Source organism: Colias eurytheme, chromosome 30 (assembly GCF_061535395.1).
Source record: "Colias eurytheme isolate Ceu_HAF_F1 chromosome 30, ilColEury1 Martin Lab GWU primary, whole genome shotgun sequence".
Taxonomy (NCBI): Eukaryota; Metazoa; Arthropoda; class Insecta; order Lepidoptera; family Pieridae; genus Colias; species Colias eurytheme.
In genome coordinates, this window is record NC_143009.1 from 2,848,289 (window position 1) to 2,868,211 (window position 19,923).

The 19,923-nt window shown below is 32.7% G+C and overlaps 1 protein-coding gene across 1 annotated transcript in view; it reads left to right on the plus strand.

The window, feature by feature from the left end:
• The first annotated feature begins 879 nt into the window (after nucleotides 1-879).
• The window catches only part of LOC149895745 (fatty acyl-CoA reductase wat-like), a 31,490-nt gene continuing 12,446 nt past the window's right edge, over nucleotides 880-19,923 (plus strand). Inside the window, exons 1-3 of the mRNA XM_090118542.1 lie at nucleotides 880-1,224; nucleotides 16,699-16,949; nucleotides 17,730-17,860. Of these exons, the coding sequence (XP_089974668.1) occupies nucleotides 16,733-16,949; nucleotides 17,730-17,860 (348 nt within the window). The 5' untranslated portion in view covers nucleotides 880-1,224; nucleotides 16,699-16,732. The remainder of the gene's footprint in view (nucleotides 1,225-16,698; nucleotides 16,950-17,729; nucleotides 17,861-19,923) is intronic.

Here is a 19,923-nt window from a genome sequence, read left to right on the forward strand (position 1 = left end):
CTTTTTTTTGCATCTATCTATAAACATCAACATCAAATATCTACATCAGTTTAGGTGTTGGAGATTGACAAATTTACAAATAAAGAATATTATTCAGTGTTTCATGTTTTATCATTTCTTAATTACTTAATTACAATACAAATTAAAAATGTAATTTTCAATGAAAAATACCAGTCACAATATCTAGATATTTCATCAGTGCATAAATTATTACGTTATTACTAAAATAGGTTATATAACATAAAAAAAACTTGTTTACAAACACTAGACTATAAATGGATATATTAATGGACGACCGTTTGTCTATCACGCAAAAACTACTGACCCATATTTAAACCGGTTTTGATGAAGTTGAAAGTCAAGGGACTGAGAATAGTACGGTCTAAATACGTTAATTGGGAAATCAGTATTGAGTACTAGGTTTATTAATTATTTGTTTTAGATAAAATTACAACATTCAAAGATAGGGAAAGGAATTGAAATTATTAAAATGTTTTTTTTTTATTACAATTAACTTTATTTACATATAATATCTGTATGTTTAAAAAAATATGTCAAAAAAATAAACGTTCAGCAAATGCTGCCCTTCCAGACTTAGTCAGCAGTCAGCACTGATTTTCAGTCTCTCTTCATACAATATCAATTTATATTATGAAGAAATAAATAGCAACAGTACACACAAGGAAAAATATGGTGCAAAAATATTTTTTTAAATTTCGTATCTACACAAAACTTCAAAAAAAGCTCCTACATATCGACACATATCGACTTAAATAGTAATCGTCAGTATTTCATTCACTTGCGCGCTCAATGATTCGAGAAGAAATGACCTAGCCGCTAGAAAGTGGGGACAGTAACGTTTCATTACGCTTACAAACAATAGCCACAGAATATAACTAACTTTCAAGTAGCAATGACTGCCGTAGCAAATGTGTGATTGAAAAAAAAATTCGCGCCGAAGGACGCTATCGTAACCTAGAAAACGAGAAATTCGAGCGTTCTTTGCATAATATACGACTCTGAGAGCCCAGCGGCGATTTTTATGTAATATGCTGTAATAAACTGTTATGCAACTCATTTTGGCCTCATATTTTGGCGGGTTGCGATAGTCTGCAGTCCGCCATGGCACTGCGCGCGCTTTCGTTTTGACAGTTAGTGATTTTTTTTTCTGTGAGTGCCAGTGTTAGAAGTGACAGTGGTAAATTTTGCGGAGGATTTAGTCAGGTGAGTTTAAATATTATTTTTTATCGTCTTCCCATGGCGTGAATGTCGTGTTCTAATGTTTTTTTTCTATGCTTCGCAAACATATTGTGAAAGTGATTCGTGTCTTCCTTAGCGGAAATAATACGTTTCACCTTTCTTGAGAAATCTATAGATTACTTTTCCGGATTAAAAAAAAATGTTTGAAGTTGCGAAATATCTGTGCCGTGACCCAGTTTCGGCATCGTATGGTTTACGTATAGATTTTTGATGTCATAATATCTTCTTAATTTTTGTTTACTGTTTTGTAGATTTTAAATTTTAAATTAACTGTTTTTATGTATCTACCTACTAAATTGTTATTATGAGTGTCAATTAGCATCTAATAAGCGAGTCAATGTAGTTATGTGATATATGTTTGTTTAAACTATAAATGCCATAAAACGTGTAAATTATTTATAACAATACAAGTATTTACATATACGGTAGGGCACTGCAGATAAACTAGATAGATCTCTATATCCCACCAGAAAGCATGTTTTAAATTGAATGAAAATCTTATTAAGTTAATACCTACATTATAAATTGATTAAAATTAAATTTTCAATTTCGTAAAAGTTTGATATTGACTTTCATAAAATAACTAGGCATTTTATTAAATTTATGTAAGTATTAAAAGTTCGATAAAGGAACGCTGTGTTACGATCCTATGTTGAATTAGGACACTTAAAAATTTACCATGAAGAAAATTCTTAAAAATCGTTATTATAATATAACACAATGCGTAAATTTACTCCAAAACGAATTTGCTAAATTTCGTATTTGTTAACATTAAAAATGTCTTTTAAAAAACAATTAAACTATAGGTATAGGGCTACACGACTTCACAGTTATCTTGATATTCTGTGTATATTTTTCATAATCACTGGCTTTTGATAAAAAAACAATCAAGTCAAGCTAGAAAATTGTGTTTACAATTTTTGAATCATAAATCAATTAATGTTTAAGTAACTAGGTATATTAAAATAATTTAATCGATTAGTTCATAATTAAACGGTTTTCTATACAATACAGACGCAAAAAGAGTAAGATAACGGTTCCGCTATTCATAAGGTCTGACCCACATTCCCAAAGTGTGTCATTGGCTAAATATTGCATATTATATACGTCATAGATACGTGTTTTTGTACTTATTACATAAATTTTATAATCTAACGTGTTTTCTGTTCGTTTAAATTGTAGAGATGCGAAAACTGTATGTAGATTATAAATCACTACATAGTATAAAACAAATACGCCTTTTCTGTCCCTATGTACGCTTACATCTTTAAAACTACGCAACGGATTTTGATGCGGTTTTTTGATACAAGAGGAAGGTTTTAGTAAATAATTTATTAGGTTTTAGACAAAGTGGGCGAAGCCGCGGGCAGTAAACTAGTTATAAATAATACATATATAGAGATGCGATAGAGTCGTAATTTTGCGTACATATGTATATATTTCGAATGTATTGTATATAATGTATTAGCCGAAATATATTAAGTTTATGAAAAGTATTTAAAAATATTCGTTTAAAATTTATTTAATAAATATTACCTCATTCAATGAAGGCGTTACTCATTCAATCAAATAGCAAATTCAATAAGATGACTGCGACATATACATTTCTTAGGAATTGTATGTATGTAATGTAATTCTCATATCGTATTAGAAAATGTAAAGCTTTTTTAATTAATTCCACATGTTGTTAAATTAAGAAGAATCACATTAGCGAAGCGGTATAATATGCCGGCTGCGCGAAGCTAGAGACGAATAGGTACATGGATTTTAAGGAAAAATTTAGCAAAAAATTTTTCGCGTAATTTTGTTATTTAAGTATTTTTTATGTGATCAGTGTATGCAAAACTACAAGTCCCTTCGCGCTTAGTATACCGAAAGCGGGACACCCTGTATTGTAGGAGAATCACAGCATAAACCAATGATAGTTTTTCAGATGGTACGATAGATCTTCGATAGTGTACAAGCGAAGCCGGGGTGCACAGCTAGTTTTCTACAAAATATCCATTTGTAACGCAATAGCCTTTAAAACACATAAACACAAATTTTAACGACGCACCCATATTCTGTCACTCCCTAATTTTCATTAATTATGGTTTAGTCATTGTTAGGTATTCTATTTATATAATATAACTTACCGCCCGCGGCTTCGCCCGCTTTGTCTAAAACCTAATAAATTATATACTAAAACCTTCCTCTTGAATCACTCTATCTATTAAAAAAATCCCGCATTAAAATCCGTTGCGTAGTTTTAAAGATTTAAGCATATAAAGGGACATAGGGACAGAGAAAGCGACTTTGTTTTATACTATGTAGTAATTTACTATTATCTTACTTAAAATACAAGGGTGTTAAACTGTTTTATATTATAGTATTTACTAATAATGTTATCATAATCCTTAATTATATTATAAACTATAGCAGCTGTGTCCCGCGCCGCTCCTGTTGGTCTTATCGTGATGATAAAATATATTATATTTTATAGCCTACTCGCGGTTTAACCGCATTACTCCGCTCCTGTTAGTCTTAGCGTGATGATATATAGCCTATAGACTTCCTTGATAAATGGGCTATCTAACACTGAAAGAATTATTCAAATCAGACTAGACGTTACTGAGATAAGCGCGTTCAAGCAAACAAACACACTCTCCTTTATATTCAATAGATTAATCTTTGATATAAGCTATTTTGTGAGGCCCATGTCCCAGCAGTGGGAACGTATATGGGCTGATGATGATGATGATCAAAATGATGATGACGATGATGATAAGCTACTTATCAAATTTTACCAATACTTTCAGTCAAGAGTAATATAAATACATACACACAAACTTTTGCCTTTGTTATATAGTTGTTTGATGTTCGATAATCGATATAAAGAACAACAGATTAAGAGAAAATAAAACAGATTATCAGAATTTTCGGGAAAAGTTTTAATTCCATATTAAATTTGGGACAAAAGATTTTATTGTTTAACATAAGTAGGTACTAGCTTTCCGTTCGGGGCTTCGTCTGTATTTTATACTAGCTGCTCCGCGCGGTTTCACCCCCGTGGCTCCACTCCTGTTGGCCGTAGCGTGATGATATATAGCCTATAGCCTTCCTCGATAAATCAGCTATCTAACACCGAAAGAATTTTTCAAATCGGACTAGTAGTTCCCGAGATTAGCGCGTTCAAACAAACAAACTCTTCAGCTTTATAATATTAGTATAGATGAACTAGAACCGCTTACCAGTGTTTACGTAATTTTAAAGATATACAAGGTATACGCATTTTATACCATGCAGTGATAATAATTACCTAAAATACCAATAATTAGTGAAATAATAATTACGTTTAAAAAATCAAGGAAAGCGTTTTATCTCGATTTGAATAATTATTTTAAACAAAATTCTAACCGTTTTATATCTAGAGAAGTCACCAGCTTACCAATAAAAAAAATCATCAAAATCGGTTCACCAAGTCGGAAGTTCTGAGGTAAACAAACATAAACAATACAGTAGAATTGAGAACTCCTTTTAGTCGATTGAAAAGGAAGTAACATTTCTTCAATTTTTATTACTTACCGTTATTAGCTGTCCAAATGTGTGTCAAAACGATGACCTAATTGTCAATCTATTCTATGAATGATTTTTATTCCTTTACGCAAAAACAACTTAAAATTACCAAAGAAATTGCCATTTCGAACATGTTGTATGAAGTTTCCCTACTGGTTGTATCTGCATATTGTGTACATAGTTAACTGTTAAACATAAATCGATGAACCAGGCCGCATCCTGATTCCTTCTAATCAAGTTTATTAAGTACTACATCCTTCACTTAAGAGGTCATTGACCGGGGATAGGTCGTTGAACTTGGGGCTTATAGTTAAATCGATAATTTTTTTTAATTTTATTTACTGTTTGTAAGTATATACATATAATAAAAATGATTTTCAGACATATTATACTAAATTCGTAACGCATACGAATGAAATAAATTGAAGAAGTAGGAAATTTGTAAAATGAATTTGTTTTCATGCCGAATAACAATAATATTTCATCTATTTACACTGTTTTTACATAGGCCTATTTGTAAGATGCTATCACAGACCAATAAATATTCATTGAGATATACATATTATGGAGACGACACCGCCTACATCACTTATGTTCCGCTCAACATAAGCCATATGGCTTAACTGCACGCTCATTTTTTATTTGTTTTAAAGTGAAACGCATCAAATATGCCTTCGTGTGTGTTACGATATTGCACAAATAATACGGAAAAGTAACTAACATAACTTTTCATTGGTAAGTATACCTAACTAGATAATAATTTTTAAAACTTAGTTAGAGCAAAAAAATGGCGCACAGGTTTTGTTCGTGGTGTCTCCTCCATACGTAGTAATATTATCTCAATGTAAATATTGTACAAAGATCTTATTAGTTATCTTATAGCAATATTATTTCCAGTAGTATGGGAAAGTGATGGCACCAAACAACCTATACAGGGTGTCCCACTATCGGTATACTAAGCGCGAAGGGACTTGTAGTCTTGCAAACACTGATCATGTAAAAATACTTAAACAACAAAATTACGTCAACATTTTTTTGCTAATTTTTTTCTGAAAATCATGTTTTCTTCTCTCGATTCGCGCAACCGGCATATCGCTTCGCTAATGTGAGCATTTTATCTATGAAAACATAATCTTAAACGATAGCTCGACACGTGCTGGTGGCAAATTTGGGCGGGTTGCTTGTTATGAGTGTACACATAAAGTTTTAAGAAATTACCGTTACTATTTGAAAAAAAAAATGCGTTTGGAATTTTATAAGTATTTTTTTACGTATTCAGCGTATGCAAAACTATAACCTCCTTTGAGCTTAGTATACAAACAGTGGGAGTGGGACACCCTGTATATCGCTGTCATTATTCCACACTGGAAGTAATACTGCTTTATGACATGGTACAGGGTCTAAATTATGGCAAATACTAGCTTTCCACTCGCGGCTTCGCCCGCGTTTTCAAATAAAAACCCGTTCCCGTAGGATTTCCGGGATAAAACTTATCCTATGTCCTTTCTCGGGTATCAAAATATCTCTATACCAAATTTCATGCAAATTGGTTCAGTATTTAAGGCGTGATTGAGTAACAGACAGACAGACAGAGTTACTTTCGCATTTATAATATTAGTATGGATTCGCAGAATATACTACATTCTAGTAAACAATCCGATCGTTATGACACTTTCTCTTACCATCTTGCGTGACACTCGTGATGTCATGATAGTTATGAATTGTGACGTCATTGTGATACTGATATTTTATCTTTATACGAAATTATAAAAGAAAATAATCGAATGCGTAAAAGGAGTACCTATGTTTGAAGTGACGTATTTGAAGAACTTAATTAGTTTAAAGTTTAAATTTAGTTACCTCTTATTTTCACAACGCAATAAGTAATAAATAATATGAATATACACAATATTTATTTAAACAAATTAAAAAACGTTAAATAAGTCATTCGATGAATAAATTACACAAATTACTTACATAAAAGTATTAATTTTTGCCATAAATAAATATTTCTATCATAAACAACATTTCCGTCAATTCTGGCCACTAAGAAAAAAATAAAAAAAAAACAAAGCCAACCTTCGCGGGAGAAAATTCTAAATTTAAATCGTGTTCAACTACAAAGGCGTTGCGTGTGAATAGTTAATTGTAACGAGGTGCAATGTACGGTTTTCAAGAAATTTAAATGTTACACAAGGTCAGTGATCGATTTTTCTTATAACACTAGTATGCTTGATTTTCAATTAAATTCTTAATTTAATGTTAAGTTTTTTGTAAGTTTCATCAAAGTCATGTTAGTTCTGTCATCTGTGGTCATCAAAATAATGTAACAGACAGATCGAGTTACTTTAGTATACTTAATTATATTACTTAATCATTTTATCAGTCGATTTGATTGTTACAAAATAATTAATTTAAGTTTAAATGAATTGATGTAATGTTAATTACACCTCTTTTCTAATAACTAACATATTGAAACATGACACATTTCAATTAAAGTAGGTATATTTGTATAAATATTGCAAATGCTAAAAAGCGAATTACTTACCTAAAATGACGTAATAATTTTATTACTTCGATTTTTTTTAATTTAATTGTAGGTACTATACTTGATATGAATTACCTGCTTGATATTTTTCTGCAATGCAATTTTCTTCGAACGAAAAGTGAATTCATTTTTACAATGAGATGTATTGTAGATAATTATCCAACTGTGAAACACTTAATTATAATTTAAGGCTCTCTACACACTTGCAAAAATTGCGACCGAGACGCAAATAATTGTCAGACTAAGATTATATTACGTGCATTAATATTCATACATATCTTCATCGTCCTTATCATATTATAATTTATCATTCAGTAAAAAGTATCCCACCAAAAACATTTTCATGTAAAATGTTGCCAAGACGAGCCCATATGACTCACACTGTCAAAAAGTTATCAGATCTCATGTAGAGCCAAGCTTCTAACACTACACGCCCTGACTCTACAAGGCCTAACTTCACAAACTCTACACCTTAGTCAAAATATGTGGCTTGGCCATTTCGCTACATTCACATCGGCGTAAGGTGAAAAATTAATTCACTGTTCATTACTTTTGTGTTATACAATAGTTCTTGTAGTAACGAACGGCCAAGCCACATATTTTGACTAAGGTGTAGAGTTTGTGAAGTTAGGCCTTGTAGAGTTAGGGCGTGTAGTGTTAGAAGCTTGGCTCTACATGAGATCTGATAACTTTTTGACAGTGTGAGTCATATGGGCTCGTCTTGGCAACATTTTACATGAAAATGTTTTTGGTGGGATTTCATTTCTTTTTGTAGGTTGTTTGTAACATTTTTTTTAACAAGGAGTACCTATACATATATATATCTAGGGGAACCAAGTTTTAGATTATTAGATTAGACCTCTAGCGTCATCAAAATTTAATTTAAAATTACAGGTCTCATACAATCTCCCATCCCCTAGTTTAAGGGGTTGGGGGATGAAAGTTACAAGTTTTATAATTTTTTTGTTGTTTGTGTGCTAATACTAGCTTACATACAAAATTTCAGCTTTCTAGGACATTAGGAAATACCTTAAGAATTTTGATGATCATCAGTGAGTCAGTGACGAAATTAGCGTTTTTTAGATATAAATAAATAAAATCTGAAGTATAAAAGCTAATGTAATTAAAAATATATAAATCAATAAGTCCGCTATTGACAATATATCCCGAAAATTTTGTTGATGTAGCATAATCCAAACCCAAGTTATGAGGGTTCAAAAAAACGACGAAGCGCTTCGAGAAAAGGTAGGTAGTGCCCGTACGCGTAGTCGCTTGGCTCGTCTTGGCGGGGGCACTACCGTGCCCCCAGAACCACATAACTAGGTATTATTTTAAAATTTACAATATTTGACGTGACAACGTCTTATAATTCGATAGAGCCGGCTGCACGCACGAAAAAACATGACTCATGCGGCGTTACCTCGCTCTGAGGCGTTCCATGTGGCTTGAAGTGCAAGCGAGAGCGCGGAACGAGTGACAAAGAAGCACGTTGAAGGACGTTGTCACGTTCAACTATCATCAGTAAACCAACTTTACAGACAACCAATTTTTTAACAGTTAACGAATGATCTGTGTTCTTAAATATTTATCTATATTATCTACAAATCATGCCAAATTTCATTGAGTCCCAGCAGTGTTCCATAGTTCATACAATATTTATCTAACCAGTTGCGATTTTGCGACTAAATAGTCGTTCAGTCGCAAGCCGGTAAACGCCTGAAGACGTTAACAGTCGAAAGTAACATTACAAACAGTTTGAATGGTCGCCGCGTATGTATGTCAGTCTATCCGTCCCTACGCGATGGATGTTCAAATGGCCTATTAAAGTTACATAATAATCCTGTGCTACCGTGTGTTTACCTTTTACTAGCTGTGCCGCGCGGTTCTGTATACAGGGTGCCCCATTGTCGGTATTCTAAGCTCAATGGAGGTTATAGTTTTGCATACGCTAAGTACCTACGTAAAAAATACTTATAAAATTCCAGATGATTTTTTTTCAAATAGATGAATTCTTAAAACTCTTTGTGAAACATCCCTAACAAGCAACCCGCCGAACTTTGCCACCCGCACGTGAGCTATCATTTACGATTATGTTTTCATAGACAAAATGCTCACAAGCCGGCTACGTGAAGCTAGAGAAGAAAACATGAATTTTAAGGAAAAATTTAGCAAAAAATTTTTGACGTAGTTTTGTTCTTTAAGTATTTTTTACGTGATCAGTGTATGCAGGACTACAAGCTCCTTCGCGCTTAGTATACCGACAGTGGGACATCCTTTATAAGCTAAAGATCAACTGTTTAGAAATGATCATCTTCCAAAACATAAACGGATTTTCACGGTTCATGTGTGGCGACACACGGACGGAGAGACAGACAGCAAAGTCTCAATACCCATTTTACCCTATTATATATCAGTACGGAACCCTAAAGAGGGGTTTTCTCTTAATAATAATATAACAAATTGTTTTCTATGGAAATTTTGTGTACATATGAAATTGTATACAAATTTTCCATAAGCATTATGCATATTAAGGGTTTTTTCTTGTTTTTTACCTCTGTAGGTACTTGACACCTACGTAAAGTTTGTTGAACTAAATATTTGTCCACAAAACCGTCGAAAAATTGTTATTTCATAAGCACACACATATATTATACTCACAATTTATTAGAGTAAGAAGCTGTCCCGCGGCTTCGCCCGCGTATTCAAAGGAAAGTTCCCGTGGGATTTCCGGGATAAAACCTATCCTATGTGTTAATCCAAGTTACCCTCTATATGTGTGCTAAATGTCATTGTAATCTATTCAGTAGATAGTATTTGCGTGAAAGGGTAACAAACACACACACATCCTCACAAACTTTCGCATTTATAATATTAGTAGGATTATGATTTATGACAGTATGACAATCGTTTGTATCGATAAGTTTTAATATGTATCTCTTTTTTTGCGTATAAGTTGATTTTTGGTACATGCAATATAGCCCTATATCATTCAGGGATTACGTACATTTTGAAATCGTTACAGTAGTTCCTGAGCTTAGCGCGACAAACAAACAAACTCCCCAGTTTTATAGTATTTATTTTGATCATTATAATGTAACATAACGACTTGTATGATTTTACCTCGAAAGGTGTCGTATTTATTGAAGTACTTATACTACGACACACCTCAGTTACTTAAATATTTTACCCCCAGTGCTCCGCTCCTGTTGGTCTTAGCGTGATGAATAGTCTATACTATAGAGGAAGGCTATAGACTCTATAGCCTTCCTCGATAAATGGGCTATCTAAGACTGAAAGAATTTTTCAAATCGGACCAGTAGTTCCTGAGATTAGTGCGGTCAAACAAATAAACAAACTCTTTAGCTTTATAATATTAAAATTCTTTCACATCGCCAGCAATAATTAATCATCACCATCACTAATAATTATGGACATCGTATCGTAAAATCGCTTCCGCTCTCTGAGATCTTTAAAACAACGCAACAGACTTTGATGCAGTTTTTTAAATATACAGGGTAGAAGGTTAAGATGGGGCATGAAGGGCAGGTACCTTAACCGTTGTAGCTACATGAAAACGTTCTTTGAGACTATCCTTAAATTCTTGAGAAATTTTAATCTGCATTCACAGATTTTTGAAAAAATGTACGGTCAGCAAGGAAATCGGCAGTTTTCAAAAAAATATTTTTTGATGCCAATCGATCCAGTTTCTCATGGGGATCAAAACACTCTAAAAGACCAACTGAGGTATGAGTACTAGAAAAGTCAGAAATCGCGAAAAACTGTATAGTGATTCAAGAGGAAGGTTTTTACGTAATAGCATACATAATTACAGACGCGCGAAGCCAGGGCGGGTTGCTAGTTTATATTTCAGGACCATTTTCACAAACGGCGCGATCTGATCCAATACTAAGCGTTGCTTGTGTTATATAAAAACCAGATGAATAATAAACATACATATATTTTTTTTAATAAATAGGTACATACCTCACTACATAACTGGTATAATGTTCTTTTTTTTTAATTATAGAGAGTGATTCTCGGCGATGATTTTAGTATGTAATTTAGATTCACGCAAAGCGGGCGAAGCCGCAGATAGAAAGCTAGCTAGTATATCCATACTAATATTATAAATGCGAAAGTAACTCTGTCTGTCTGTCTGTTACTCAATCACGCCTTAACTACTGAACCAATTTGCATGAAATTTGGTATAGAGATATTTTGATATCCGAGAAAGGACATAGGATAGGTTTTATCCCGGAAATCCTATGGGAACGGGTTTTTCTTTAAAACGCGGGCGAAGCCGCGGGCGGAAAGCTAGTAGATAATATAAGTATAACAGACATGACTCCTTAAAAAAGTATTTCCTGCCAATAATAAAGTTTTTTGAAGGAAATTGAAAAATGCTTCGAAAAAGCAGATGAGCCGAGGCCTATGCGCCCTAAAAGGGAACGTAAATTATTTCTGATCATATAAATTTATTGAGTTCCTTTAACAAGGTGAAAAGTCATGGTCAATAACATGTATGTAGTATACTATAATATAATATAGTAGGGCTGGCAATGCTGCTACAGCCTTGAAATATTCATACAAAATTCGGAATCTTGGAGAAAATCGTATTGTATATTATGAACTAGCTTACCGCCCGCGGCTTCGCCCGCTTTGTCTAAAACTTAATTGGCATATTATATTCTAAAACTAGTCCTTTTGAATGTAACTATCTATGTATTTTAAAAAAAATGCATCAAAATCCGTTTCGTAATTGTAAAGATTTAAGCATACAAAGGGACATAGGGACATAGAAAGCGACTTGGTTTTATACTATGTAGTGATGATACCAAAATATGTATGTATGTTTCGTTTCCATTATTAAATCTATATTGAGTTTGGACAATTAATAAATACTCTATATTTCGTAGTCAATAAAATTTAACATTTTTTAATAAAATTTATGTATGTCGTACCTACGTATGTAGATTGCTTAAAAAAATGTTGTCTAAAGAAATGGAATCGCAATTTTTTGTAATATATGTTTTATTTCACATGTTTTAAAATCAAGCCTACCACCAGATTTTCTATATTTAAACTAGCGGTCCGCCCCGGCTTCGCCCGTGGTACATATGAAAAATAGATGTTGGCCGATTCTCAGACTTACCCGATATGCACAGAAAATTTCATGAGAATCGGTCCACCCGTTTCGGAGGAGTATGCAGACTAACATTGTGACACGAGAATTTTATATATAAGACTTATAAGATATTAATTCGCCTTTCTTATAAAAATTACTACCTGAATTTAGCTTTGAGGCTTTATTTTCAAGGAAATATAAAATAGATTCGTCACCAATGTACCATCTAGCTTTAAACTAGCACTAGCTTTCCACCCGCGGTTTCGCCCGCGTTTTCAAAGAAAAACCCGCATAGTTCCCGTTCCCGTGGGATTTCCGGGATAAAACCTATCCTATATGCTAATCCAAGTTACCCCTTCCTATGTGTGCTAAATTTCATTGTAATAGGTTCAGTAGTATACACACATCCATCCTCACAAACTTTCGCATTTATATTATACTAGCTTTCTGCCCGCGGCTTCGCCCGCGTTTTCAAGGAAAAACCCGTTCCCGTAGGATTTCCAGGATAAAACCTATCCTATGTCCTTTCTCGGGTATCAAAATATCTATATACCAAATTTCATGCAAATTGGTTCAGTAGTTAAGGCGTGATTGAGTAACAGACAGACAGACAGAGATACTTTCGCATTTATAATATTAGTATGGATTATTATATGTAGTAGGATAGGACAGGATATAAAAATCCATCCAAATCCGGTCATCAATGTTTAAGCGTGAAAACAATGATAAAATTCTATATCCAAGAATCGAATCTTAAATAAATAAGTCTTAAAATAAGTCTAACATTTTTGTGTACCATCCCTTAGTGACACAGTATACGCAAACACAGCAGTACCGAAACTAAATAAAAAATAAGTATCGTCAATCGATTATTATATACAGGGGCAACCTTACATGCCATATTGATGGTTTATGCACATAACATTTTAAAAACTCGACTGGTTTCGCAAAACCTTGTCATTTAAGTTTACGGTTTGTGAGTGAAAACACGTACGGAATATTATCTCATGTAAGTATGTTTTATAATAATAAACATTTAATTCCGATGTTTTATAAAAATTTATTAATAAACTATTATTATTACTAACTAAACGTTATTAATAATGTAAAAAAAGTAATCATAAATATTAACAAGAAGTATTTTTTAATCTATTTTAATTGACATAGGAGAATAGCGCCAAAATCCATAAATAAAAAACAAAATTAAATTTGAAAACGGAAGGCAATCTTACAAAATTATAATGCGTTCAAAATAATGAAATTAACAATTTGAACATTTTTTAAAGTTTTTTTTTTGTTTTTTGATGTGATTGTGATGGTTGACATTTGAATTTTCTTGACATTCTTGTCAAAAGAAGTCCTTGCGCTGACCTACTTTCACGCGAAAAAAAATTATAAACAATAACTTAAAATCAGTTATTTTTAAAAGACAGTTTATGAAAGTAACATAGTGTTAATTATTTGATGGCAATTACGTTTCTTATCTTATATGTACGTGATGAAATCGTGATTTATATTGCGATTAAGTTAAACTTAGTCGACAGAATGTTTAAACGTTTGCTTTAGTTACTATAGGAAATAATATTATGTTGTGCTCAATCTTATTTTATTTATTTACTAGCCGCGCCCCGCGGTTTCGCCCACATTGCTCCGCTCCTGTTGGTCTTAGCGAGATGATAATATATAGCCTATAGCCTTCCTCGATAAATGGGCTATCTAACAACGAAATAATTTTTCAAATAGGACCAGTAGTTCCTGAGATTAGCGCGCTCAAACAAACAAATTCTTCAGCTTTATAATATTTGTATTTATTTATAATAATAAATAACGTACCTTATAGCTAGTGATACAATTTTTGAAATGAAAAAGTGCTAAGATCCGCCAATTAAAAGGAACACCAATAGGTAGATAATAATCTTCTTCTTATATATAAAAATGAATCGCAAATTGTGTTGGTAAGCGCATAACTCGAGAACGGCTGCACCGATTTCGATAATTCTTTTTTTATTATATTCCTTGAAGTACGAGGATGGTTCTTATGTAGAGAAAACGTAAACATGTACCACGGGCGAAGCCGGAGCGGACTGCTAGTAATTTAATAATTTTACATCCATTAACATATTGATTTCTTTATAATAGAGAACTGATTATTATTTATTTTATAATTCAATACATATTTCGAAATTAAAGACTAACGGATTTTAAACGCGATTTATTCAATATATTATTTTAATTCCGAAAATGAATGAATGAAAATCCTTTATTGCCATAGAAATAAAAACATATAGCAGTATATAATACACTTAAAATGCGCAAAGGGCGGCCTTATCGCTAGCGTAGTTCGTAGCGATCTCTACCAGGCACCTCTCCCTTTACAATGTAGGAAAGAAATAAAGAAAGACACTGTTTTAATGTTATACGAAATCTCTGTTTATTATTATTTCATATCCATTTATTTACAAAAAATAACACGTGGTTCAGTCACATAAAAACAGTCACACGATAATATCTGCGAGAAAAATAGTTTACTTAATGAGTTCATTCAATTTGTCATAAAATACTGGTCTGATTTGAAAAATGATTTCGGTGTTAGATAATAGATAGCCCATTTAACGAGGAAGGCTATAAAGTATAGGCTATGTTATATATATCATCACGCTAAGACCAACTGGAGCGGAGCGCTGCGGGTAAAACCGCGGGGCACAGCTAGTATATAGTTGGTACAGTGGTTAAATCATGCTTGATCTAGAAGTTCAGGGCTCAAATTTTACTACGGCATTAATTTGTCTGTCAGTAGGCTGTTTAACTGCATCTCTTTATACTATGACTGCACTGGCGTCACAGTAAACAGATTACAACAGTACGGAAACTACTTAAACGGTTAAACCTCACTAGTCACTACATAGTATAAAACAAAGTCAATGTGCCTATATTCTGTATTCTGAACGTCCCTATGTATGCTTTAATCTTTAAAGCTACGCAACCGATTTCGATGCGGTTTATTTTAATAAATAGAAGAATGTTTCGAGGAAGGTTTAATATATTCAATATTTCATGATATTTCACAATAACTATCAAATATAATTATTTTACGCGATCTTAATAATTTCTTTTTAATATTTCAATATAATTTGAAGGCACATACAATTTTATATGCCACAAAAATAAAATAACATATATATATATATATATATATATATATATATATATATATATATATAAATTTTCCTTTAATTAACCATAACTTAATTTTTTTGTTCGTCTTTTCGAAGTCAAGTGTTAAAAACGCTTAAAATATTCTGGTGAATATAACGCAGTGACTACGATAATAAAAAACAAAAGCAAATAATAATTTATTTATTCTATTGTTTATCTAATCTACAAAAAAACTTGTAAAAAAAATAATAATTTGCTAATGTGTTGTGTTGGTTTTATTGTAAAAATTTTAGTCATATCAAAAGGGAAATCTATACATATATAATAATACAGCAACCAGACCATTTCTGATAATGGAATATTTTTTAAAATAGACATTATTGTGAACAACTTTTTGGCTACCGTGAAATATACTTACAATTTAAAAAAATTCTCATGAAAATTGATCTTCGGGCAAAGATACTCTTGGGGCAATGTTGGCATATTTCACGGTACATTTGAAAAACAAAGGAGTCCCTAATTAAATAGGTCTTTAAAAATATTAAATAAGTGGGTTACTGAAATTCTTCGAAATCCTTAAAGTATTAAACTATGTTACTGCATGTAATCCGCGAGCGAAGCCGCGGTGGAAAGCTAGTGTGTTAATAAATGTAGACGTTGTCTTTCATTTTATTTTTGAAGTGAAACTTCTTTATCGGGGTTGGAAAAAAATTTAGTGTAACATTTTTTCGTTACGCGTGACATTTTTCCGTTACGCGCTATCTTTTTCTTATCCCTACCACGCGTGATTCGACGTATTTCTGTAAAGTTGCATGTTATAGTAAACTATTTTTTGAAAAATAAGGTCATAAAGGAGTTTCACTTCTTACGTGTGTACACTAGTACACGCACACATTTTTTTTTAAATTTGGTACTATTTAGGCAAAGATTGATAAGGATGAATTCCCAGTGTGAAAAAATAATAAGTTGTAACTATTAGAAAGAAAAAGAATGTATTATTTCCTGGAAATACACGAAAAATAATTTAACAAACACCCTATTATTTTGTCGACAGAAATGACATCACTATAGTAGAACGAAAAACCAATATGGCGTCGATAATGGTGAACGGGATTGCGCGGGAAAATTTCAAAAACCAAAATGGAACGTGCAACGCGCTGCTCGCTGTCGATAGAAAAGTTATCGATAGTTTCTGCGTCGAATGTTCGAGAGAGATTGTCGATCAGAATATGAATGAAACGAGGCAACTGTCTGAGATCCAGAAATTTTATAATGGCGGAAATGTGCTCATCACTGGCGCGACAGGTTAGTGTTATTTTGATAAGATTTTTTTTTAAATTACAATTTTATTGACTTACTCTACTTATATCTATGATACTAGCCGTCCGCCCCGGCTTCGCCCGTGGTACATATTTTGCAATATAAGGTAGCCTATGTTCTTTCTCGAGGTCTAAAGATTATCTGTGCCAAATTTCATCAAAATCGGTCCAGTAGTTTATGCGTGAAAACCATACATACATACATACAAATCTTTCCTCTTTATAATATTAGTATAGACAACACGCCAATTACGAGATTTACAATTATTATTGTCGATTATATATTTAAACAGTAATTTATTAAAGAGTGGTGAGTTGTGTGTGTGGGTGAATGCGTGCGTGCGTTTGTGTGTGTAATCATACACACAGGTGTGTGTGTGTATAATTAAAATGTGTTAGCCGTTAGGTACGTTTGTTAACAGATGTATTTCTTACTAACTGTGCCTGTCACTTCGTCCTCATCTAGCCTAAGTTACTCCTAATCCCGTATTTAAATTACTCAATCTTCATAGGTTTTAATTCAGGGAAAATTATTCATTGCCTATCTTGTGGGATTTGTTTTAGACTACTAATATTATAAAGCTGAAAATTTTGTTTGAATGCACTAATCTCAAGAACTAGCGGAACGATAACAAAAAATTATTTCACCGTTGTCGGTTCAGTAGTTTAGACATGAATAAAAGACAGGCAAACAGACAAAGTAAACGTCGCATTTAGAAAAATAGGGATTTATTTGTAGATTTTTAAAAAATATTTATTTTACTAGGTTTCCTGGGCAAGATCCTTGTAGAAAAGTTACTCCGAAGTTGTCCCGGGGTGGAGAATTTGTACCTTCTGGTTCGACAGAAGAGGGGAAAGGATATTTACACGAGGATCGAAGAAATATTTGATGACCCGGTAAGTCTTAAAATATATTAATTAAAATAAATCTAATTTTTTAATTTTGTTTGGTTGTGATAATTGATGCTGTAGGTACAGTTAAAACAAATCGTTGATTAGTAATTTACTAATTTTATTTTTTTTTCTTAAATTTTGCATACGTATATTACTAACTTATCGTTCCAAATAACATTGATACAATTTGTGTTGAAATACCACATCCATTCAGAAAACTCATTTTATATGCTCACAAAAGCGCATCAATATCTAATAATTAAACTATTTACAAAAATAATATATGAAATATGGTTGGTTGGTATGGTATTGGTATGGTATGGTAGGTTGGTTCCTGAGATTAGCCCATTCCAAGATACAATCACAAAATCTGACAAAATTTTCATATAAATCTTTACAATTAACTTTCGTCAATCAAGCGTATCTTTTTTTTTTCCTCATATCTTGGAAATGCATTATTTACAAAAGTATTGTCATTGTTTACATAAACATACTGAATAAACGTTCATCCTTCATATATTTACTTATTTTATTTGTTAAGGACTGACTTGAGGTCGGCATCCATTGATTTTGGCTTCTTATTTATTTATTTATTTCTTGAAAGGTCGAATGCCTGTAGATTTCCTACGTTATTTATTTCAAGTGAAATTATTATTTACTAGCGGTCCGCCCCGGCTTCGCCCGTGGTACATATTTACGTTTTCTCTACGTAAAAACCATCCTCGTACATCAAGGAATATAATAAAAAAAGAATTATCGAAATCGGTTCAGCCGTTCTCGAGTTATGCGCTTACCAACACATTTTGCGATTCATTTTTATAAATAAGAAGATTATTTATTAATTATTTATTCCCTAACACCATAATAACCTCTTCAAAAGAAGAGTGAACCGGTACCTACTAGGGAAGCGCGTACCATCTTAGACCGCATCTTAGCTTTCCATCAGGCGAGATTGCGGTCAAGCGCTTCCCTATCTTAAGTAAAAAAAAAAACATTTTTCCTAAACAATACAACTTGGACCTCTTCAAAGCTAGGGTGAATAGGCTCCTTCTAGGCAGACGTGCAACCAAGTAGGCCACATCGCCGCTTCCCATCAGGTGGGATTGTGGCCAAACCTCTGCCTATTGTTAAGAAAAAAAACAAAAAACAAAAAAAGTGAAACCTACCTGCACATGTCTGAATAGTCTATTAATATAATTTGTTAAAAACAAAAAACACTCAAAACACGCTTTAATAAAATAAATTCATGAAATTATTATATCACTACATAGTATATAAAACAAAGTCGCTTTCTCTGTCCCTATTTCCCTATGTCCCTTTGTATGCTTAAATCTTTAAAACTACGCAACGGATTTTGATGCGGTTTTCTAATAGAGAGTGATTCAAGAGGAAGGTTTTAGTATATAATTTATTAGGTTTTAGGCAAAGCAGGAAAAGCCGCGGGCGGTAAGCTAGTTTTTCATAAGAATACAAAAATTGAAATAAAACTGTCCGTTTAAAATCAAAATCGAGTCTAAAGGAATCGGTTAAACAAAGGTGAAGCTAACGTATTAAAAAGTTTACATTGCGAAGAAAAGCTTTGTGATAAAATTTACATTTCGTAGAGCCAAAATATATTATGTAGGTGTAAAAGTGAAGTCCCAAGTCCCCTAGTGGGGTAAGGGGCAGATGCATTATACATCTGTTTCACTGATCGATTTTCTTTAGGGACAAGTAGGTGATCAGCCTTCTGTGTCCTACCAGACCGAGACATTTTTTTTTCTTCGTCTCCACCGGGAATCGAACCCAGGACCCCTCGGTTCTACGCTCACGCGTCAACCACTGTACCAAGGAGGCGGTCAAAATGTAGGTACTAATGTGATAATTGAAAAATCAGAAATGCCTGCAATAGCTTTTAAATTTATAATGAAAAATATATCATATACAATTAAAAAATATAAAAATATCTGATATTTTTTGACAATAATTACTAACGAAGGTACAAATAACAGCAATCAGCATCTCTTAGGTAAACTAAAATCAAACATTTCTTTTACAGAACCTAAAAAATTAATATACTTACTTAA